Consider the following 25,362-nt stretch of genomic DNA (forward strand, 5'->3'; position numbering starts at 1 on the left):
TTCTGCCTTCTCAACCTGTAAACCTTTTATTTCCTTTTGTCTTTTGAAAAGGAGAAGTAAGATAAAACGTCCTTGTCTTGTTCTTGATCTTAGCTGGAAAAATCCATTTCTCACCACACAGTATGACATTAACTGTAGATTTTTTTGGTACACTTTTTTATGAAGTTGAGAAAGTTCTTCCCTATTTCTAGTCTGCTGAGAGTTTTTATCATACATGGATATTAGATCTTTTCAAGTGCTTTTTTTGTATCTATTGATATGGTCATGTGATTTTTCTTCTTTAGCCTGTTGACTATAGATTAGATGAACTGATTTTCAGATGTTGAACCAGCCTTGCATACCTGGGTAAATCCCTCTAAGTCATGGTATATAATTCCTTTTATACATTTTTGGGTTTGATTTGTTAATGTCTTATTGAAGACTTAACTTTCTTTGAGCCTTATTTCTTTTTAAAAATTACTCTTAAAGAAAAATTATTACACATTATTGTAGAAAATTTGAACTTAAAAGTAAAAAAAAAGAAAAGAAAAGAACTCTTTATTCCAGCACTCAGACATAACCTGGTGGCTCAGATGGTAAAGCGTCTGTCTACGATGCGGGAGACCCGGGTTCGATCCCTGGGTTGGGAAGATCCCTTGGAGAAGGAAATGGCAATCCACTCCAGTACTATTGCCTGGAAAATCCCATGGACAGAGGAGCCTGGTAGGCTACAGTCCATGGGGTCGCAAAGAGTCAGACACGACTGAGTGACTTCATGTTCACGTTCACGTTCAGACGTAACCACTCTCCGACATTTTGATGTGTTTTTTTTGCTGTTGTTGGTTAGTTGCCAAGTTGCATCTGACTGTGACCTCATGCCCGCCAAGCTCTTCTGTGCATGGAATTTCCCAAGCAAGAATCCCGGGGTGTGTAAGTCACTCAGTTATATCCGACTCTGCAACCCTGCAAACTGTAGCCTGCCAGTCTCCTCTATCCACAGAATTTTCAAGGATTGCAACCCACCCAATCCTGGAGTGGGTTGCAATTTCCTTCTCCAGGAGATGGTCTCAACCCAGGAATCGAACCTGCATCTCCTACATTGGCAGGCAGATTCTTTACCGCTGAGCCACCAGGGAAGCCATGTTTATTCTAGTCTTTATAATACAAATAATAACTGGAACAGTAAATATCATTATTACTTCATTGAGTGGATACTTGAAATAACTAAGTGCTAGCTGAGGTAGCGATCCCATGGTACTCTTAACAAAGTGAGGAAAGAAGGTAAAGAAGACACTAATGACTACTTTTGTCTAGAGGCTTCCAATGATGAGAAAAATGGTTTGGGAGGAGATTAAATGTTCATTTTAATAACCTTTTCACTATTCTTCTCAATAACCCATTGTGAAATCCAAGCAATCCAGGCTTCTAACCATTGTCAGGAAAATTTCTGTCATCTCTCAGAACGTTGGTAGTAGAATGTGGTTCATAGTTTTGAGTTGTTTTTTTTTTTTTCATAGTTCTTATCTGCTATGCTTCTAAAAGTGTAGTGAAAGTGTTAGTCACTCAGTCGTGTCCAGCTCTTTGCCACATCATGGACTGTAGCCTGCCAGGCCCCTCTGTCCATGAAATTCTCCAGGCATGAGTACTAGAGTGGGTAGCCATTCCCTTCTGCAGGGAATCTTCCCAACCCAGAGATTGAACACGGGTCTCCTACACTGCAGGCAGATTCTTTACTGTCTGAGCCACAAGGGAAGCTTCTGTTAGATAACTTTCCAAGCCTTAGGAATGGACAGTTGTTTTTTTCATAAATATTGGTTATTCCCCTCATACACAAAAGACACAGGAGATGGGAGATCCAGGCATCCACTGAAAAGGACTCTGTCCTGCCTGCTGATGAAGCTCTTCCCTTGTCTGCCCTCACTGGAGCTTGGCAGAGGTTTGCAAGGAGCTCTCTTGAGGCAAAAATGCCAGAATAATCCACAGGCTATACTGGCAGCCTTAATTTTGAGATTCCCTACCTGGTACTTTCCGTGGACACTGGCATACTGAGAGGGTACTGTGTTTTGGGAGTGAGGACAGATTACAGCATTGAAAAAGTTCCACTGAAACCTTTTTTTCTTTTTGGAATGGGCTGCTTTAAAGTTATTTGCAGGAGATTTGACTAATAGAGCAAGTATTTCTGGAAGCTTCAATCAGGATAGACTCAGATGTGTTGCTTTTGTGTAGCTTCCTGTTCCTGACCCTGTTCCATCTTTCTCAGTTCATCTCAGCAACACTTTTCTGGAACAAATCTTTCTTAAGCCATCATGCTTTCTAGCTAGTATGCTTGTTGTTTTTATAATCTCCTATAATAAAAAGTAAATAAAACCTTGGTTTTATAGCTAATGAGGAGTTAATGACTTCCAGTTCATGTCAAACCCATTGAATGGTAGTGTTTCCAAGTACAAGCTCTTAATTCAGGGTTTTATGTGTTTAATTATGTATATATAAAATGCCAGTCTGCATACCTCTTGGGTCTGGTCTGGCTTAGAAATGTTAACTATAAGAGCATATAGAAAGTACCACGGGATGAGACTTAACTCTTCAAATGTACATCTTTCATCCCAAGATTCACTTTGGGGAAATAATGTCCTAGTGGGGATAATAACAGAAGCAACCTGTTAACAGCAGAAATATCTCAATTAAGAGGAAATAAATATGAAGAACTTGAAGCAGGCAGAAAGGGATCCTTGGAGGCAACATGTTACAGCAGAAGGTACCCCAGAGCTAGACCAGAGGAAAGTTGGTTTCTAAACCATACTTTGTGACTGTACCTCTCTGGGGCTTTTTTTTTCCCTCACCAGAAAGTTGGACTCAGCTCTAGTAAGAGCAATCAGATGTTTACTAGTTAGTTCTGACCATTCACAAATAAGCCACTTATTCTTTGATATTACAATGCTGTGTTCAAGTAATTTTAGAAAATGCTATTTTTTTTTTCACCGAATACACCGATAAGAAAGATATATCAACTTGCGTATAACCTAGAGCTTTAAAGTTTTAACAACTTAGGGACCAATCAGTTGACCAAAGAGAGCAAACTCTTCTTATGGTTTCATTTGTGCAGGGGACCCAAGTTACTCAGGTGCGATTTTCCTGGAGAGCACCTGCAGTGCCCCCGGAAGCACTTCAGGGAGGAAGGGGAGGTTTTTCTTTTAACCAGAGTGGTTTTACTTTGGGCTCTATTACACTTTGGGGTTCTACATTAAGACTTTGTTTGGGGCAAGGGAAGTTCTGTGGCTTTAAAAAGGTGTGACCATTACTAGTAGATTCTATAAGAAGGAAACTTCTGCATCACCAGTCTTATCATTCTGTGATACATCCGGCCTTCTCTCTTCTTTGCTTATGAAGAACTTTCTCTTTTGACATAACTTGCGTGTAGTATAGTCAAGAGTATGAGACCATCACTGTCATCTTTGGGAAGCTGTAGGATAGAGGCTACCTAAATTCTAGGAAACCTACTAGAAATGATGTCAGTGGCCCCCAGCTATCAGTGCTGACGTGAAGGGCAGGTTGCTCCTGGAGAATTGTGAAGTTTATAGCAGGATGGTTTTGATGATGGGGTGATGAAACCTGAAAGGAAGTTTTGAAAGCTGTTTCGTTTCTGCCATTGATAGGGGTCCTTTCTCCAGAGTACTCAACCTGTTAACCTACCAGTGGCCTAATCCCCCAGGGAGTCTCTCCTTTGGGCTCTAGATTTAAACGCATGCCATGACCCAGAAGTTTGTTCTTGCCATTTTCAACTAGGCTGGAGAATACCTATTGTTGATTAGTAGAGAATCAGAGTGAGAAGAAGGCATAAAGGTTTGATAAAGTATTCTGCCTTCAAATATTTGGCCTAATCTCTATAAAAATTAATTGCATAAAATAAAGGTTGAAAAACCTATGTAAAGTAAAGGAAAAGAGATAATTTAAATTTTAAAAACCATGATTTATTCACCTACTGCAATGTAGTCCCCACCTTTCCTGACTGTGATGTCAGCTTCTTAACTTCATATCACATGTGTATGTGATGTCTAGTGAGGTAGGTTCAGTTCAGTTCAGTTCAGTCGAGTCGCTCAGTTCATTTCGGTTCAGTCGCTCAGTCGTGTCCGACTCTTTGAGACCTCATGAATCACAGCACGCCAGGCCTCCCTGTCCATCACCAACTCCTGGAGTTCACCCAAACTCATGTGCATCGAGTCAGTGATGCCATCCAGCCATCTCACCCTCTGTCGTCCCCTTCTCCTCCTGCCCCCAATCCTTCCCAGCATCAGGGTCTTTTCCAATGAGTCAACTCTTCGCATGAGGTAGCCAAAGTATTGGAGTTTCAGCCTCAACATCAGTCCCTCCAATGAACACCCAGGACTGGTCTCCTTTAGGATGGACTGGTTGGATCTCTTTGCAGTCCAAGGGACTCTCAAGAGCCTTCTCTGTAGGTTACAAGTCAGTTTTTATTATGCTCTCCATTTTTAGTCACTTGGAAGAGCTTTTCTTAGGAATTTAAAAAGTTTATGCCTTAGTTAAAGATTTAGTCTCTAAAGAGAGGTCTTATAAGACTAAATTTATTTCAAGGGTAGGGATCCAGATTCACTGATAAATGATTACCATAAAGCATAACACCCTTGAAATATATACACTAAAAATAAAAAGGAATTATATAAATAAACACATCACAGTTCTCAATCTGATAAAGAACTTGGAGGGACATTAATAACATTTAACACTCCTTCTCCCCTTTTCTTTAGCACTGGGAGAGTACCTGCAAAGAGTATGTGAATTCATGAGGGCTTACGTCACTTGCCGTGGATATGGATATGTGTCCTGCAGGCCTTATTTTGCATTGACGTTTTTATGGCAGTGTTACAAAAGCTGCTTAAAATATCAAGCCTATTTCAGTTTTTAAGAGGCTAATAGAAAATGGCCTCATCTTCCTCTCCTTTAGTCTTTTTCTCTCCCAGTCTCCTTTTTAGGTTTTCCCAGTTTGACTTCCCTTCTGACAGACTGTTATAGTGAACAGAGCACCAGACTGGGAGCGAGAAGATTGGAGAACTCAGTGGCTCCTACAAGATTACAGCTGGGTCTGTTTCCTTATCTGTGAAAGACAGGGGTTCACTTAGATGACGCTACTTTCTCTTTCAGCTTTAAAATTCTCTATTGGTTTTTGTACTTTTGTCTACTGTTCTGCCTCTTCCCTGTTTCCTACCTCAGCTACTCAATATGCATAGTTGTTTAAAAATACTCATAAAATAAACATGGTTATGAAGACACATCAATAGGTGTAGTTGCTGGCAAGATATGGTATTTAGAAGTTCAGATTTGGTAGTTTCTCATTTTCTTTGCCTTATGCCCTAGCCAAATGCAGCGGAGTTATATTTTATTTATTCTACACAGTTGTTGCAAACTAAAACAATAATATATTTCACTCATCAGAGAGTAAAAATTTAGAGACTTGATATTATCCACTCTTGGGGGAAGTGTAGGAAAATGCATACTTCACACACTGTGGGAATGTAATTGGTGCATATTTTTGGAGGACATTTTGGTAGTATCAGTCAATAGTTTTAGAATATATATCTAAATTGATTCAGTGTTTCCAAAGGTTTCTAAAGAAATTCATATGCAAATATTAAGAGGTATGGCCATTGATGTTCATTGCTCTCCTGTTCATAAAAGCAAAAGTTTGGAAATATCTTGTATTTCTATTAAGAAGGGAAATATTTAATGGATATATTTATTCTTTTATCTCTCTATATATAGATGTCCATATCTATATATACCCATATCATACAGACATTAAAAATAATACAATGAATGAAGTTGTTCTGTATATACTAACTTTTTAAGTAGGAAATCAAGACACAGAACCATATGTTCACCATGATCCATTTACATAAAAGCAACGTAATTGTCTGTATGTGTACAGTATACTTTGTTTTACTGCGGTTCACTTCATTGTGCTTTGCAGACACCGTGTCTTACAAGTTGAAGGCTTGTAGCAGCCCTGCGTTGAGCAGTACTCTTTTCCCAACAGCATATGCTCACTTTCTGTCCCTGTGTTCACGTTGTGGTAATTCTTGTAGCATATCAAACTTTTTCATTATTGTGTCTATTATGTTGTGATCTTTGATCAGTGATCTTGATGTTACCATTATAAAAAGTTTATGACTTGCTGAAGGCTCAAATGATGGTTAGCATTTTTTAGCAATGAAGTATTTTTAAATTAAAGTATATATATATTATTTTTGTAAACATAATGCTCTTGCATACTTAATAGACTACAGTGTAGTATAAATATAACTTTTATATGTACTGGGAAACCAAAAAATATGTGTGACTTTTTATTGTAATATTCACTTTACTGTGGTGGTCTAGAGCAGAACCTGTGTGTCTCCAAGGTATGCCTGTATATGTGTGTGTATGTATATATACACACACACACACATAATGACCAGAAAGGCATGTATAGACTGTTAACTGGAGAAGGAAATGGCACCCCACTCCAGTACTCTTGCCTGGAAGATCCCATGGACGGAGGAGCCTGGTGAGCTGCAGTCCATGGGGTCGCTGAGAGTTGGACACAACTCAGTGACTTCACTTTCACTTTTCACTTTCATGCATTGGAGAAGGAAATGGCAACCCACTCCAGTGTTCTTGCCTGGAGAATCCCAGAGATGGGAGAGCCTGGTGGGCTGCCGTCTACGGGGTCGCACCGAGTTGGACACGACTGAAGTGACTTAGCAGTAGCAGCAGACTGTTAACAGTAATTACCCACTGAGGAGGAAAATGGTATTGGGAAAGAGAGAGAAGAATTTCTCTCTCTCTCTTTTAATATACACAAAGAATCTGTCTGCAATATAGGAGACATGGATTCAGGCCTGGGGTGGGGAAGATGCCCTAGAGAAGGAAATGGCACCCCACTCCAGTATTCCTGCTGGAAAATCCCATGGACAGAGGAGCTGGAATGGCTGCAGTCCACGGAGTCACAAAGAGTCAGACACGACTGAGCAACTAAACAACAAGAACAGTACCTATTAAATTTTTAAGAAGTAATTATGTATTAATGATATAAAAACAAAAAAGTAAAAAGGAAGGACAAGGAGTCACTTCCTAAAGAATGAAAAAAGCAGAAAGAGTAGCAGGAAATTCATCAACAATATCTGAGAAACATAGTTCAGAGGATATTCCCAAAACTTCGGGATCGGATAGGACCCACGGTTTGAGTTTTGGCCAGGGCTACCTAGCATTTAGAATAATAGCCCTACTCTCCCATTTCTTTGCATGTCCAACGCATTCTGACTTGTCTCTGTTCTGTAGGTAACCCGGGACCAGATGAAGATGTTTATACAGCAAGAATTTAAGAAAGTTCAAAAAGTGATTGCGGATGAGGAGCAGAAGGCCCTTCATTTAGTGGACATCCAGGAAGCAATGGCCACAGCTCATGTGACTGAGATACTGGCTGACATCCAGTCCCATATGGATAGATTGATGACTCAGATGGCCCAAGCCAAGGAACAACTTGATACCTCTAATGAATCAGCTGAGCCAAAGGCGGAGGTAAAGGAGAATGCCTATAATAAACCAGTAGCATGAAAAATAGGCAGAAACTGACTGCCCTATTTGTTAATTATGGAAATTCCCCCATTTTAGTCCCTAAACATGAATGGATTGAAAGCTTCAATAGGACATAAGTGTTTAGACTGGTGTATAAACCAGTTTGGAGATGTTGGCTGCTCGGGCCTGCACTCAAAAACTACTGCTGCTGCTAAGTCGCTTCAGTCGTGTCCGACTCTGTGCGACCCCATGGACGGCAGCACACCAGGCTCCCCTGTCCCTGGGATTCTCCAGGCAAGAACACTGGAGTGGGTTGCCATTTCCTTCTCCAATGCATGGAAGTGAAAAGTGAAAGTGAAGTCGCTCCGTCGTGTCCGACTCTTAGTGACCCAATGGACTGCAGCCCACCAGGCTCCTCCATCCATGGGATTCTCCAGGCAAGAGTACCGGAGTGGGGTGCCATTGCCTTCTCCGGCGCACTCCAAAACTAGGCCTAGCAAAATATGTGTACACTGTGCCTTAAAGGAGTGTAGTCAGTGGGGCAGATACTGTTCCCAGGTAATGAGGGAAGCCAGAAATCAGAGCCAGAGAAGAGGACAATTGACAGATTCCCAGTGATTAAATGAGCCTATAGATAAAGTCACTGTGGGGATGAGAACTGGGCTGAATGAGAATGTCAGGAAGTGAGCATAAAGCAGGCCAAAATAAAAGACTGGACTCATTTTGTGAATAGTGAAAGGTGTCTCCAGCTGGTCTTTTTATGAAGCTAATTACATAAATTGGGGGCGTGACTGTTGGATTGAGGGGCATGTGGGCTCAGGCATTGTGAGGATCAAAGATAGCAGTGAAAGACTCAAGGTAAATGTTAAGTGACAGTTTTAGTCACTACATTCATTGTTATTTTGTAACAATAATAAAAGAATCTTAAGACATTTTACCAAACAACATATTCAGGCATTTAGAATCTATTGTTAAAAAAAAAAAAAAAATTAAGGTGGCCACTCTTTTAAATGCATGTGCTCAGTTGCATCTGACTCTTTGCGACCTTGTGGACTATATCCTGCCAGGCTCCTCTGTCCATGGAACTTTCCAGGCAAGAATACTAGAGTGGGCTGCCATTTCCTACTCCAGGGGATCTTCCAGACCCAGGGACTGAACCCACATCTCTTGCAACCCCTGCATTGGCATGTGGATTCTTTACCACTAGCGCCAGCTGGGGAAGCCCACGTGTAAAACTTATATTTCAGCCACTGGAGAGAGGCCACTGTTGATGAGGTTTCATACCATTATGTTGAAAATTCTGGTTAAGCTTATGCCAAGTAGGTTTAGGGCAGGCCTTTCTAGAAGAACACCTAGGAGAGTCCTGTGAACTTTCTAGTATACCTGCTAACTCAGTGAGCTCAGCCTTAACGTATAATTTTTGCCTTGGCCCAGGAGAGCCCAGCCACAGAATAATGCAGCCATTAAAGCAGCCAGGGTACATCTAGGAGGCGGGTACTGCTGGTGTCGTCCTGACGGGAAACGTAAGAGACCATTGTTTCACTCATCTAGAGTTCTTGATTAATTTTCATCAGTGTGTGAACGGAAGAGAATAGCACTTGTTCTTTTCATTTCATCCTCCCCAGAATTAACAAAGTGCGTACCTAAATACAATTCTAGATAGGTGAGAGAGCATGTTATATTTATCATTTCATTTAATCCTTATTTCAGTGTTCATTGTATCCATTTTACAGATGGGCTGTTGAGATGCCAAGAGCTGTAGACACTGACCGGGTGTCATTTAGTTAGCAGAAAAGAGCCGGGATTCAGTCCATCCTGTTCCCGTGCTGTGCTTTTTCCTACCAGCTGCCAAATGTCCTGTTTATATCTGTGGGAAGAATAAGGAGAATCAGTGCCCTGGACCGCTTTGCATTCCTAAGACCCTTTACTCTGTGGAAATGCTCACTGTGTGTCTTTTTAAAAATTAATTATAAATAATAATAAATTTATTTTTAAGTAAATTTATTTAAAATTTTTCTTTAATAATGGAGTGGACTTTGTGTCCAAAGTCCAAACAAACAAAAGGTTCAGCCTTAAGAGATCATTGACATAACTCTGTCCCCAGTTGCAGCTCAGATTGGACCCTTCACATTTATTCTGTGTGTAGATTATTTTTTTTTTTCAGAAATAAAGATTCAATTTTGAAGAAATCGCCCTCTCTTTTATTTTCATTTCAAATAAAGAATTTAGCCCCTCGCCAACATTAATTGTCCTTTAACTACTTGAGTAGCTCAGTTTCACTATGCTTGTTAACTCCGATGGAATTGCTCTTAGGGGTGCAAAGATGACAAGCCCTAAGGACCAGGCAATGGACATAGTAAGCTATTAAAAATGAGAAGTAGCATACATCTGGCTAAAGCATTTACACAAAGCTGTTATTCTCTAATAGCCGCTCATTCCAGCTAATGTGGTAACTTACTGATCAGAGCAGATTTCCAGTACCTCTCTTTCACTCAACAGAGGAATTATTTCTTCTCTTTGCATTGTATAGGTTTTTAAAATTTTCCTGAATTTTTATTTTGATCAGAAAATCTTACCCAACCCTTTATTATGAAAAATTTCATAACATTTGCTATACATAGCAAAGTTGAAAGAATTTTATAGATAACACCCATATACTTGCACCAGGATTCTGCCATTAACAGTTTACTGCACTCGATTCATTTTATGTATATAGCCATCTTTCCAACCTTCTATCCTCAGTTCTTGTTCGCATTTAAAAACAAATTGCACGTCTGGTTCCGAACAAGATGGAGTAAATGCATTTTCATTGCACTCATTCCCACCAATCACAGCAGAAATTCCTAGACAAAATTCTGAGTCACCTACCAGAAGATTCTCAAAAGTGGAGAAAAGATGGCAGACTGACCAGGGATCTTGGGATATGAGGAGCCACACCACAATGATTTCCTTGAGGGGAACGGAGGCAGGGTTCTTGCTTCCTATGTATCCTGGCCTGGGTGTTCTGCAAGCTAGAAATACTAGTGAGCACAGACAAAAAGAACATCTGCAAGAGAAAACCTGCTCTCTAGCCAAAGGACTTGGTAAAGGGCAGTTCAACTGAAGAGAAACCCTTTAATCATTTCTGCCTATTCTGGATGAATGGGCATGGTGTTTATAATAGTGACTTTAAAATTCTGATCTGATAATCCCTAATACTGTGTCTTCCTGTTGTGGAAGGCACCTTGAAAAAAGCTGCATCCTTTCCCAGCCCCAACTGATACCACAGTAGTGGAGCCAGTGAGGGACACCCTATTTTACACCCTCACCCAAAGTAACGGGGTGTCATTTTTTCTCCATGGAGTCTTTAGGTAAAAGTTTGTATCTATCCCTCACAGTAATTAAGTAATGCCTACCTCCTATGGAGCCTGAAGGTAGAACTCTGACTTCTACCACTCCTTTGCAATAATAGGAAGGAAATAGCAAACTATCCCCTGTGGGGTTCTCTGGTGGCTCAAATGGTAAAGAATCCACCTGCAATGCAGGAGACCTGGGTTCAATCCCTAGGTCGGGAAGATCCTCTGGAGAAAGGAATGGCTACCCACTCCAGTGTTCTTGCCTGGAGAATTCCATGGACAGAGAAGCCTGGCAGGCTATACTCCATGGGGTCTCAATTGAGTGACTAACACTTTCATTTTCATATCGTCCCTTCCATGTGGGGACTGTAGTTGGAGATTTAACGTCTCCCTCTCACCCTGCATTAACTAGGCAATGCCCCTCCCCAGCTGACTCAGAGGGTGGAATCATACCTTCCCCTTTTACTTGGTAGTGATGAACTGGTTCCCCTCCTCCTCCTGAGCTAGCACTGACAGAGACTAGACTGGAGCTCTGTCATCTGAAGGAAGCGACCAGAATGGCACTGCAGAAGTTTAATAAACTCAAATGACATGTGAACTATAAGCCATAAAAGTGATCTAGGAAATGTGTTCTGAACCTAAACAGGTTGACAGTCTTCTAGAATAGAAGATATAATTAGTAACCGGATCTTATAATGTTTAGGATATAGTCCATAGTACTCATTATACCAAGAACCAAAGAAATCTCAATTCTAATGAGAAAAAAATCAGGAGATGGCCACACCAGGAAGACACAGTACTAGGGATTATCAGACTAGAATTTTAAAGTCACTATTATAAAAATGTCTCAATAAGCAGTAACAAATGCTGGAAACAAATGAAAAATATTTTAAAATCTCAGGAAAGAAATATTAATACAAGATATGAAGAAGGACCAAATGAAAGTTTAAAGCTGAAAAATACAATGACAGACATGAAAAATTCACTAGACTGGCTCAATGGCAAATAGGAAATGACAGGAAAGAATCAGTGAATTTAAGACACATCAATGGGCACTCAATCTGAACAAACAAGAAAAAAGATTGAAAAATAATTGAATTGAATCTCAGAGATCTGTGGGACAATAAAGAAAGCTCTGACATATATGTCACTTGTCCAGCAAGAGGAGGAAAAGGAATTTCTAAAATTTGGTTGAAAAAATATAAACCCAGATATTTAAGAAACCAGATGAACCCAAGTGAGATAAACCTAAGAAATCCATACCTAGACTCATCAAAATCAAACTTCCAAAAACTTAGGACAAAGAAAACATCTTGAAATCAAAGAGAAATGACATTAGACATGGAAACAATAATTCAGATGAACATGGTTAGAAGTAAGATATTTTTTTTATATCTACTGAAATTATTAAGTGAATCTCTTCCATTCTGGTGTGATGGCTGATTACTTTGGTTAATTTTACAATGTTGAATCTTGCATTGCAATACTAAACCTTGCATTCCTGAGATAAACTCCCACCTGGTCATTATGTATTATCTGAGTTCAATTCATTAATATTTTGTTAAAGAGTTTTATGTCTGTGTTCAGAGAGAGATGTGAGGTGAAAGTGTTAGTCTCTCAGTCATGTCCAACTCTTTGTAAACCCATGGACTGTAGCCCACCAGGCTCCTCTGCCCATGGAATTCTCTAGGCAAGAATACTGGAGTGGGTAGCCATTCCTTTCTCCATGGGATCTTCCTGACCCAAGGATTGGACCTGGATCTCCTGCACTGCAGGCAGATTCTTTACTGTCTGAGCCACCAGGGAAGCCCCCTTCAGAGAGGGATATTCATTTGTAAGTTTATATTTTTATAATGTCATTGTCAGGCTTTGGTATTAGGATAGTGCTGGCCTCAGAAAACAACCTGAGAAGTTATTTCCTCCTCATCTATTTTCTGGAAGAGTTTTTGTAAGATTGGTGTTATTTCTTCCTTAAATATTTGGTAGAATTTATAAGCAAAACCATCTGTCGTAGAGTTTCTTTATGTGAAGGTTTCTGATAGCCAATTCAATTTCTTTGATGTAGACCTAGTCAAAATTTTTCATCTTACATTGATTTGAAATGTTAAAATTGGTTGTAATTTTCAAGAAACTTGTCATTTTCACCTAAGTTGCTTTAGTTTTTAGTATAAAGTTGTTCATATATTTTCTTATATTTTTTAATTGTCTATAGTCTCTAGGGACAGAGGAACCTAGTGGGCAGCCGTCTATGGGGTCGCACAGAGTCGGACACACCTGAAGTGACTTAGCAGCAGCAGCAGCAGCAGCAGTCTCTAGAATAGTAATCCATCTTTCATTTCTGATACTGATAATTTGTGATTTTCCCTCTTTTATCCTTAATCAGTCTAACTTATATTTTATTAATTTTATTAGTCTTTTTAAAGAACTGACTTTTGGATTTGCTAATTTTACTCTTTGTTTTCTATTTTACTTGTGTCTGCTTTTTTCCTACTTATTTTGAGTTTACCTTATTCTTTTTTCTGTGTAAGTAGATTGTGGATTTTACTACTTTCTTCTTTTATGTAAATTTTTAGAGCAATACATTTTCCTCTCATCACTGTTGAATCATACAACTTGGTTATGTTGTGGTTTCTTTATCATTCAGTTTGAAATATTTTTTCATTTACTATGTGCTTTCTTCTTTTTGTTCATTGATTATTTGGGAGGATATTGTTTAGTTTCTAAATATAGGGTATTTTCCTACATACCTTGTTATTTCTAGTTTAGTTTCATTGTCAACAGAGAACCTATTCTGAATGATTTTAATCATCTAACACTTATTGAGGCTTGTTTTATGACCAGTCATATGGTCTTTCTTGTTGAATGCATATGCATACCTAAAAAGAATATATATTCTGTAGTTTGAAGTGTGGTGTTCTTTAAATAGCAATTAGGAGTTCAGAAAATTTATGTTTTTACTGATTTTTATGTCAAATTCAATCTATTGCTGAGAGAGGGATGTTACATTTCAAGTATGATGAGGGATTATCTATTTCTTTAATTCTGTCAACTGTTCTTCAGATATTTTGAAGCTCTGTCACTAAGCAAACACATATTTATGATCGTTGTATCTTCCTGATGAACCAGTCCTTTAATCGTTATGAACATTCCCTTTTTCTCTGTTAATGCTCTGTCTTGATATCTATTTTATCTAATGTTAGTAAAACCAGTTTAGTGTTATGCTTACTGTTTTTGTGGTTTATCTCTTTCCATTCATTTGCTTTCAATCTGTCTATATTGTTAACTTAATGTCTCTCATAGACAACATGTAGCTGGGTCTTAGTCATTTATCCATTCTGGTAATCTCTATGTTTTAGCTGAAGTGTAATGTCCATTAACATTTGATGTTATTATTAATATGGTTAAATTTAGGTCTGCATTATATGATTTGTTTTCTGTTTTTGTTCTTCTCATTGTCTTTTCTTGCTTTCTTTTGGATTTTGAAACATTTCCTTGAATCCCATTATAATATATCCATTGGCCTTCTAGCTCTATTATTTTGCATTATTTTTTAGTGGTTTCTGTAAGGATTATAGTATGTATCCTTAAATTTTCAGTTTACTTAAAATTAATTTTAAACCGCTTCACATAAAGTGTAGAGAGCTTGAAACTATATAGGTCAACTGACCCTCTTTCCATATCCTTTATGTTATAGTTGTCATATGTATATAATTTATGTATGTAATAAACACTGCAAGACCTATAATTTTAGCTTAAAACTGTGCTTTTAAGGAAGTTAAGAAGGAAAAAGATAATTTCATGTCGTGTGTGCTTGTGTGTATGTATGTAGAGTTTTTAAGCAATTTTGTAGTAATAGTTGCTTAACTCTAAATTTAAAGTTATTAATATAAACTTAAAGCAGTTAATTTTATAGTATTAAAAATTATACCTCAATAAAGCTGATAAAAACAATGTCTGGGTGTCCTACCTGCCCAAGTGCTATTTGCTTTTTTTCATAAAGATTATTCTAAAGCCAGAAAATTATTTGCCAGTATAATATATAGCCAGCAAAATATATAGCCAGTATATTTTATTTGATTCTAACTTAAGGCCTTTTCTTTGAGAGTTTGAGTTTGCTCTTTGGAGTGGAATGCGCTATTTCCAAACCATACTCATACTGTTTCACTTACAAGGTCCAGTTTCAGTCTCTTTTTAAGTGAGGAGGATAACATTTGAAGAAAGTTGAATGTAGAATCCTTTTTTTATACCATTTTTAAACTGAAGTGTAGTTTACAATGTTATGTTTCAGGTGTATGTCAAAGTGATTCAGTTATATAAATATATCAAATTTATATATATAAGTATGATATATTTATATAACTGAATCACTTTGATATATATACACACATATATGTTTATATATATATATTCTTTTCCAGATTCTTTTCCATTATACATTATTATAAGATACTCAATACAGTTTCCTGTGCTATACAGTCAATCCTTATTTTTTATCTATTTTATATATAATAGTATATATCTGTTCCTAGAGTAGGAAATGACAACCCACTCCGGTATTCTTGCCTGGCAAATCCCTTGGAAAGGGAAGCCTGGGCAGGCTGTGGTCCATAGGTCGCAAAGAATCAGACACTACTGAAGCCACTTAGCATGTATGCAAGTATGCATCTGTTAATTCCAAACTTCTAATTTATGCCTCCCCAGCCCTTTACCATTTGGCAACCGTAAGTTTGTTTTCTATGTCTGTGAGTCTTTTTCTGTTCTGTAAATAAGTTCATTTGTACCACTATTGAAGAAAACTTTCCGGGTGAGGCTTGACCTTTAAGGATGGGAACTAACTCTCAGAACACTGCTGCTGCTGCTAAGTCCCTTCAGTCGTGTCCGACTCTGTGCGACCCCATAGACGGCAGCCCACCAGGCTCCCCCATCCCTGGGATTCTCCAGGCAAGAACACACTGGAGTGGGTTGCTATTTCCTTCTCCAATGCATGGAAGTGAAAAGTGAAAGTGAAGTCGCTCAGTCGTGTCCAACTCTTAGCGACCCCATGGACTGCAGCCCACCAGGCTCCCCCGTCCCTGGGATTCTCCAGGCAAGAACACTAGAGTGGGCATTTCAGGTAGTGGGAAGAGAGTGGGCTCACCTTTTACTAGCAAGATTACTAATCCTCTGAACGTCTGCTGACCTGTTCAGAATTGCCTTATATGTGTGTGCATTTGTTCTTGCGTTCATCTATTCATTTCTTCAAAAGTGAGACTCTCACCCTGTTTTTCCTGTGCTTTGTGATAGTGATTTTTGTTTTGTTAAAAATAATCACCTAGCTATAGGCAGCAGAAATGGATGAATGAAAGCAAAGCCCATCTTCTCTGTTCTTTCCCACTATCCCTAGAAATGTTATCCAATAACATTTCGGAGAAGTACAATAATGACCACCATTTGTTGAGCACTTACACTAGACACTTGCTTAATGTTTTATACACATTTTCTCATTTAATGAATCCATGTAGCCACCCCTTGAGGTAAGAATTAGGATTTCCATGTGCAGATGAGGAAACTGAACCTTGGAAAAGTTAAGTAAACTGTCAAAAGCTTCCCTGTTGGAGTTGACGAACCAGAATTCAAAGCCACGTTTCTCTAACTTAGAAAGCCTATCTCTTGACCATTATACCAAGATGGGTGATTGTGAAGACTTCCTCTGAATCATGGAAGGAAGTCTGGATACTTTTTTCCTTACAGTTCTCCTAGATAATTATGTTTTAACACCCAAAGATAGTTGGAAAATTGTGTTGAGGTTTAAGTATGTCATTGATAGTTATGTAGCTCATATTAAATTTAAATTATATGGATTTTTTTCACTAGATTACAGTTCCCATAAGACATGCCAGTCAAACAAACCACAAGCGAAGGTTTCCACCACCCCTGTACCCTCCTTCCGCCACTTGCCCCAGTTCTCATTAGATGATTAGCACCCTCAGCAAGAGTGCAGATTCTTAACAGTCTTCTAAAAATGCCTTTTTGTATCCAACCTCCACGCACAATCTGTTCAGAATCACCTTTCTGACCGCAGGTGTCCTTGAGAGGCTTGCGCGCTGGCAGTGTCCCGTCACCTCTGATGCATTCCCAGCCCCCCAGCCCACCCACACCACTGCCACCCCCGCGTCTCCTGCCCAAGACTCGCACATACACAGCCCCATTCTCTAGTTTCACAGAACTCAAAGTTCCTTAAACCGGGATTTTATAAACCGCGGTGGCTTTGCTCTTGCTATTCCAGTGCCCTCCCTGTTTATCTTCTGTTCTCAACCTGGGAAAGTCCTTCTTATTCCCCAAGGGGCGGTATAAATGCCACGTTCTCCGTGGAGCCTTCTCCCCCTTCTCCGGGAGAGGCTGTGTTTATCGCTTTTCTTCTGACTCTCCGAGCATTCCGTGTATGTCTTTGGTAGCACCCGTAAGACATTTAGGCGTAGTTCACTTTCTATCTAGTTCCCCTGCTCCGGAATGGGAGCTCCTAGAAGGATCGATCAGGATGGGTTTTTTGTCTGTTTTCTTCAGTGCCCTGAGGTACGAGCTTCCTAATGAATCACACTGAATCCTTAGTGATGTTGATAATAACCTTTATTACATGCATTCTGTGTGTTAGGCACTGTGTTTGACATTTGTACACATTATTTCATTTAATTTCATGCTTACCCTATATTATAAAGACAATTTTTACCCCTATGTTACTAATTAGAAAATTGAAGTTAAGAAAGGCAAAATAATTTGACCAGGGTAGGACAGCAAGCAAGTAATGGAGTGAAGATTTGGACCAAGTGTCTGACTCCAGAGCTCATTCTCCTTTATACCTATAAGATCAATCAGTCAATCTATCCATTAATCAAAAAAGTTCCTGGGGAGTTATCTCCAACCAAGAGATACAGTCTCTATTGACTGTATGACTAAAGAGGAGGACATCAAAGATACTCTGTCACCAGAAGGATAAATGAGGTCCCTTGGAGAAGGCTTGAGTGTCATTTGAAAAATCTTGTTTGGTCACAAAAAGAGGCTCAAAGAAATCTGCTGTGATCACTAATAAAGTTAGGCTCACAGAATGCAGTACCTGGAAAAATCACCATCACACATTGCTTTTGTAAAGAGTGGATGAGAAGTAGAGAAATGTCATTGTTTGGCTGGAGAATGGTGTGGCTCATCAAATGCCAGAACTGTCCTTTTACAAAGAAGATCAAGGTCCTGAGTAATTAGCTGGCTTGCCCAAGGGCTCACAGCTAATAAATAACGGAGCTTGGACTAGAATTCCAGTTTCCCGAGCCCCGGTTTAGAGCCTTGAGCACATAGTGTGCTCCCTATTAGAGCTTCTGTGTTCATGTTTGGAGGGAAAGGATGCCAGGCTGAGGCTGAAGTGTGCCTTTGAGGGGAACAGCTTGATGCTTTTGGAGCTGGTCAGCTTTGCCTGAGACCTGCTGCTATTTTGGGCTCTCAGTTTGCTCAAAACTAAATACTGCCAGCCATACAAATAAAAGGCAAGGCTTTTAGTTAGGCCTCCTAGGTCTGTGCATTCACTTCTCTGCTTGCAAGGGCAAATTATTAGTTCATCTCTGCTGGGCAGTTTGAACATAGGATTATATTAGCCCATGTCTTAGCACTTAGATGTCGACTAGCTTGTCTCTGTTGCAATAAATGTATAAGCTTTGCTTTCAGATTGGGAGAGAAGAGGGAAAACAAAAAAAATCTCCATCAGTCTCTACTGATCCTGATTTCTTATGTTGTTTCTTTCTGTTTCTTTCAGGGCGACGAGGAAGAACCCGGGTAAGATCACATTACTGTGGTTTGTGTGTTCTCAGAATTGAAGTAGAGTGACATTTGTGGCCTTTGAAGGCCCGTGAAATATGACCAGCCAAGGAACAGCACAGATAAGGGATCTCCATCTTAAGCCAGGGGCTTTGAAGATCTTATTTTGTAAGATTCCCATCTCCCTCCCCATCTATGCTATTTCCTGTCTGTAACCTTCAGATAAAGATAAGCTTTAAAGTATACAATGATAGTAACTCTGCTTTATTCTGTAGCACATTCCGAATACCTTGTTAAGACCAGTAGGTACTATATTTAAATGGTAATTAGGTATCAGGTGGACTGAATAGATAAACTTTTGCATTGTTCTTTCTTGATTGGAATTGGATTGCCTTTTTTTTTTTTTTTTAATGGACTCTGGATCCAATATTCTTTATTTCTGACCCATAACAGCCTTGTGTCTGACTCAAGACACCAATATAGTGAACCCAAGGTCATAGGTGTACAACACTTTGTTTAGGAAGAAAAAAATGCTTCTTTGTGCTGTTGTTTGACCACATGAGATTTAAAAGTGCATTTTTTCATTGCCTCTGCCTCTCAGTGAACCTGGACTTTAGTTTACTTACCTTTGCTTCTTTCTGCTCAGCAGTGAGCACAGGCTCTAGGCAATGCTCTACCTCTGCTGTGAACACAATCAAGGGGCATTTGTACAAAGTAAAATGCAATGTCCAGATGGCCCCCTCAGTCACATAGGATCCAGGACGGTTAAGGCTGGGAGTTGTCAGAAAGATCATCCAGGCCACTGCTATTCAAACTTTAGTTTTAGTAGAAAGAGCTTTTTTTTCAGATGGGCCTTGGGTAGAGTGTATACAAAGCATTTTTTGTCTGGTTAAAGTTGGGGCCACATCTACTCGTGAAACTTCTCTATTCCTTACAGTAGACCCTGAGGGGCTGGTGCACAAACCTAGGGTTCCTGAGAACTCAGTTTGAAAGTCACTCATCTAATGCAAGCCTCTCATTGAAGGAAGCTAAATGAGCTTCTGGAGCCAGGATTTGGTCCTTCTTTGTTCTTATTTACAAATACAATTCCTTCTTTTTCCTTTCTCCCTCCACCCATCCTGAGCCCCTGTCTTAGTGCCAAATGTTATCCCACATCTGTATTCCCTGCTGCTTCCTTCCTTGGGATTGTAGTTCTCAGCCTCAATCTCGTTCCTTGTCCTCTGTGGCCAGTGGAGCCCCCACTCTAAGCCCAGAGAGCTTCAGGGGGTCCCTTCAGGCCCATCCTCCAGCCATCCTCAGGAACAGGCTCCCTTTATATTGCGGTTCATTTCTTCCCTTCCTTCCTCTCGCCCTCTCTCCCACTCTCTTTTTCTCATGACCCTACTGTGTGTCAGGCACTGTGCTATACACTGAGCATATGTGAAAACTAAGACAGACATGGTCCCTGGCCTTGTGCGTCCTGAGTCTAGTAGGAGAGACAAGCACATGACTGGGCACTTATAGTCTGGAGGAAGTGCTATGATTAAGTGAAGTTTAGGCTGCTTTAGGAAGGGCTCCTGAGACAGTCTTGGAGAATAAGGGGCGGCTCACTATACAAAAAAGATCTTCACGACCAAGATAATCACAATGGTGTGATCACTCACCTAGAGCCAGACATCCTGGAATGTGAAGTCAGGTGGGCCTTAGAAAGCATCACTACGAACAAAGCTAGTGGAGTGATGGAATTCCAGTTGAGCTATTTCAAATCCTGAAAGACGACGCTGTGGAAGTGCTGCACTCAATATGCCAGCAAATTTGGAAAACTCAGCAGTGGCCACAGGACTGGAAAAGGTCAGTATTCATTCCAATCCCAAAGAAAGGCAATGCCAAAGAATGCTCAAACTGGCCACAATTGCACTCGTCTCACACGCTAGTAAAGTAATGCTCAAAATTTTCCAAGCCAGGCTTCAGCAATATGTGAACTGTGAACTTCCAGATGTTCAAGCTGGTTTTAGAAAAGGCAGAGGAACCAGAGATCAAATTGCCAACATCCACTGGATCATCGAAAAAGCAAGAGAGTTCCAGAAAAACATCTATTTCTGCTTTATTGACAATGCCAAAGCCTATGACTGTGTGTATCACAATAAACTGTGGAAAATTCTGGAAGAGATGGGAATACCAGACCACCTGACCTGCCTCTTGAGAAATCTGTATGCAGATCAGGAAGCAACAGTTAGAACTGGACATGGAACAATAGACTGGTTCCAAATAGGAAAAGGAGTACATCAAGGCTGTATATTGTCACCCTGCTTATTTAACTTATATGCAGAGTACCTCATGAGAAACGCTGGGCTGGAAGAAGCACAAGCTGGAATCAAGATTGCCGGGAGAAATATCAATAACCTCAGATATGCAGATGACACCACCCTTATGGCAGAAAGTGAAGAGGAACTAAAGAGCCTCTTGATGAAAGTGAAAGAGGAGAGGGAAAAAGTTGGCTTAAAGCTCAACATTCAGAAAATGAAGATCATGGCATCTGGTCCCATCACTTCATGGGAAATAGATGGGGAAACAGTGGAAACAGTGTCAGACTTTATTTGGGGGGCTCCAAAATCACTGCAGATGCTGATTGTAGCCATGAAATTAAAAGACGCTTACTCCCTGGAAGGAAAGTTATGACTAACCTAGATAGCATATTCAAAAGCAGAGACATTACTTTGCCAACAAAGGTCCGTCTAGTCAAGGCTATGGTTTTTCCAGTGGTCAGGTATGGATGTGAGAGTTGGACTGTGAAGAAAGGTGAGCGCCAAAGAATTGATGCTTTTGAACTGTGGTGTTAGAGAAGACTCTTGAGAGTCTCTTGGACTGCAAGGAGATCCAACCAGTCCATCCTAAAGGAGACCAGTCCTGGGTGTTCATTGGAGGGACTGATGTTGAGGCCGAAACTCCCGTACTTTGGCCACCTCATGTGAAGAGTTGACTCATTGGAAAAGACTCTGATGCTGGGAGGGATTGGGGGCAGGAGGAGAAGGGGATGACAGAGGATGAGATGGCTGGATGGCATCACCAACTCGATGGACATGAGTTTGGGTGAACTCAGGGAGTTGGTGATGGACAGGGAGGCCTGGTGTGCTGCAATTCATGGGATGGCAGAGATTCAGACATGACTGAGCGACTTAACTGAACTGAACTGAGCCAGAAAAGATTTTGTGTAAATGGAGGTCTGAAGGATGAGGAGGCAGTCAGAGGAGAGGCAGAGACAGGGCTGTTCCAGGGACGGGAGCAACTCGGGGAATAGCTCTAGACAAGAGAAGAGTGGAGGAAAGAAAGCAGAGTCCAGCTCACCGAGGGCCCTCACAGGCCTCTTGAAATGGGAGGGCATTAAATAATTTAAAACATGAATTAAACCTGAGTAGATTTGCATTTTGGAAGTCTCGTCTGCATGCTCATCTGCATGCAGAAAGGGAAATGAATGGGAGGTGTTTCAGAGCCTGGGAGACTAGTTAGACCAGGCTCATGATGATGGGAGCCTATATGAACATCTTCTCTAGTTATTGACCAATTTTTCACCATTTTACACAGACCTTTGGTTTAGACAAACTCATCAGATTATCTGTAAACCTTTGGTTTAGAAAAACTCCGCCTCTTCTCTCAAAACTAGCTCTAGCTCCTTAAAATCCAGACAAAGCAGAGTCCTAGACATTTTCTTCCCCAGAGAGAGGATTCAAGCAAGACCAATATAAAGAAAACCCTTCAGCCGATGTAGTGTACATGTTCTGCATATAGAAATGGCATTTCTGTGAGTGTCTGGTTAGGATGGACACGTTCATCTTGTCTTTATGACCACTTGCCAGAGTCATGTTGACCTTATGAAGGGACCTTATGAAGAGATTAACTGCCTTCAGAGATACTGTTCAGTATGAGATACTGGCTTCAGAATTTAATTGCAGATTCCTTCCTGTCATTTTGACAAGATAGTGGTGAAGTGTTTAGAGTTTCTTTGGGCTTCCCTGGTGGCTCAGTGGTAAAGAATCCACCTGCCAATGCAGGAGATGTGAGTGTGATCCCTGGGTCTGGAAGATCCTTGAAGGAGGAAATGGCAACCCATTCCAGAATTCTTGCCTGGAGAATTCCAGGACAGAGGAGCCTGGCAGGCAGCAGTCCATGGGGGGTCGCAAAAGAGTCAGACACCAACTAAATAACAACAACAAATAGTTTCTTTACTAGCAACCGAGATATCAAGCTTTCTCCCTCAAGCCAAGCTGCCATGGATGTCAGTAGGGATCTGTTGGACTGGAACTTATTTGGTAAAATGAGCACTTGAAAAAAGCGTGTTCCAGTACGGCAGAAAGAGTCAAATTTTCCTTTTACCTTTTAAATTCCTACCTGGTTCCATTCAGTTTGCGTTGAACTACCATTTGGCTCAGTTTGTTCCAATTAACACCTCAGGGCAGATTGCCTTTGATCTGAAATTTCTCACCTTTATGATATACACTTTACCATCTCAGTAAGCCAGAGTTTTGTTCCAAAGGTTTCTGTATTGCTGACGGTGTTAAATGAGAGTTTGATGTGTAAGGAAGACAGACGGAAGTGTGGGTCTCCCCGCATGGGGGACGGAAGAGACATGAATCTGGAGACGCTGTGTTCCAGGTCTGCTCGGAGTTTCACACCTGTCTCCTTTGCTAGTATTCTTACCACACAGCTCCTTCCCCTTTCTGCACAAAAGTCCAGGGAGAAATGGATTCCAACCACTCTCTATGGTGGTCGAAACAAAGGAAATATCCTGTCCTTTTGAAGCATATTTGTCTGAAATAGATCTATATTTTCCTCCATTCCTTCCCGCTAGAGTCTCCCTGCCTTCTTCTCTCTTTTCACTTTTCCAGCCAGTGAGATTTGAGGTGGCCAAGAATTTGTGCTTTTGGCCATGTCTGTTCCTTGTTCTGAATTCTGCTGTGTACTTTTCCTACTAGTTAACAACAATGATAATCAAAGATACCATTTTTTAAAGTTTTACTGTGCACAAGTGTTTTTTATATATTCCCTTTTAATCCTCATGTAAAGCTTATGATGGAGCTACTATCCTACTTGTAAAAAAGAAGAAATGAACACTCAGAAAGATTAACTTGCCCTGGATCACACAGCTAGTAGAAGCAGAGCTAGGATTTAAATCTAGTCTGGTTTCAGAGCTCATGCCCTCAGCCATGATGCGTACTATCTCCCAGGGGCCAGCCCATTTCTCTCTGTGACCCTGAATGAAAGGCATGAGGATTCACACTCACTTGTCAGAGCATCACTTTGATCACATTCCTCTAACCTGGGAGTTCTTACTTGCGTTGACGTTCAAATGTTACGGCCTCTGTGTTCTGCAGGCTACTTTTCCTCTCCTTAGCCTCTGTGACCGTAAGGGGCTATTTCTTCATCTCATCCTCACACAATGCCCCCTGAGGGTCAGCAGTAAAAGGAGTGCTTTTAGACTCCCTTGGGAGCAAGCAACCAAGCCTTCCTTTGACCTTGCAGAATCAGCTGCCTCTCACTTCTCAGTAGTCCCTCTTCAAATCCATGATACAGTTATACAGATGACAAGGATTCTTGGAGGGAGTGGAGGAACAGAAGTCCTGATATGTAGAACATGGATATTAACCACTGTGGAATCACCTTTTAAGAGGGTATCTTTAAAGCCCATAGTGATTTTTTTTTTCCAAGCCAAAGGGAAAAAAAAAGCAATTTACACTTTTGGCAGCAATTTTCTGTCTTCTCTATGCTATTATGGGAGATCTTGTGTTTGCTCCCTCACAGATTGGCTCCTTCTCTACTCCTGCTGGAGCCTGCTGAGAAGTAATATATATTCAAGGAGAGGAGGCGGCAATAGGTTCTGCTGCCTTGAAAGCTGTTGTGCAGTGGGAAGAAGTCAGAGAGGGAAGGACCCTTAAACCCGTGTGTTCTGAGGATAAAGTAGCAAGATCAATATTAAATTTTCATTTGCTATCGAGATTTTCTCTGATTTTTTTTTTTCTTTTAACTAAAAGGAAATGGTGTTTTAAATGGTAACAGCCATACTGAGGATTTCTGTAGAATTTTTCGTCTCCAGAGCTGGCTCTTATTCAGGCAAAGAGCTCCCGCTGAGATCAGTGTGAATCTGACCATGCTGATTCTGTGATCCGACAAACAGTAGTTCTGAGGAAGCAGGAGCTCAGGGAGAGTCAGCAGACCCACCTTCTGTTCTTGGTAGGGGACAGACTAACCTCTTTGTCTCTGTGTAGCTGGGTTTTATTTTCCTGTAAATACTAGCCCTTCTTTGCCCTACTCTGCCCCCAGTTTTTGGGAATATAGTGTGTGTAGGAATACAGTCATATATCAAATATGAAATGAAAATAATTGCTTATAGCAGATTATAGATTCTATAATTTGGTACGGTTTTTTCCTCTACATTTCTCAATTTTGTTTCTTTAAAAATTTTCTTGGTTCTATATACTAGGTACTCTTTCCCCCCACGCCCTAAAATAACAACTATATGCATGTCCTCAGATCTGGCATTTCTCTTCCTAATTACTTAGTTTGTAGAGATAAGAGGGCACTAAGTCAGTGATAGACTTAGGTATCTTTTATCCTCTGATGGTAAATTTGTGGTTTGGTATTTACATTGTCTTCATTTAAGAAGACCTAGGTGGAAGCCAAAGAAAATGGCTCTGATACTTGGGACATTGAGTGGAACTGTCAGGAT

At 40.3% G+C, this 25,362-nt stretch overlaps 1 protein-coding gene across 6 annotated transcripts in view; it reads left to right on the forward strand.

Annotated features, from left to right (window-relative positions):
- The window catches only part of TRIM44 (tripartite motif containing 44), a 114,167-nt gene that overhangs the window by 37,464 nt on the left and 51,341 nt on the right, over nt 1–25,362 (forward strand). For 3 of the 6 annotated variants that reach the window (XM_005216394.5, XM_005216396.5, NM_001105014.2), the window contains exons 3-4: nt 7,312–7,551; nt 18,661–18,680. In XM_005216394.5, coding sequence (XP_005216451.1) covers nt 7,312–7,551; nt 18,661–18,680 — 260 coding nt within the window. Of the gene's footprint in view, nt 1–7,311; nt 7,552–8,982; nt 13,071–13,095; nt 15,098–18,660; nt 18,681–25,362 lie in introns of those variants that run through there. The other 3 variants (XM_059874999.1, XM_059875000.1, XM_024975561.2) reach the window with 3 other exon arrangements.

This window comes from Bos taurus, chromosome 15, assembly GCF_002263795.3.
Source record: "Bos taurus isolate L1 Dominette 01449 registration number 42190680 breed Hereford chromosome 15, ARS-UCD2.0, whole genome shotgun sequence".
NCBI lineage: Eukaryota > Metazoa > Chordata > Mammalia > Artiodactyla > Bovidae > Bos > Bos taurus.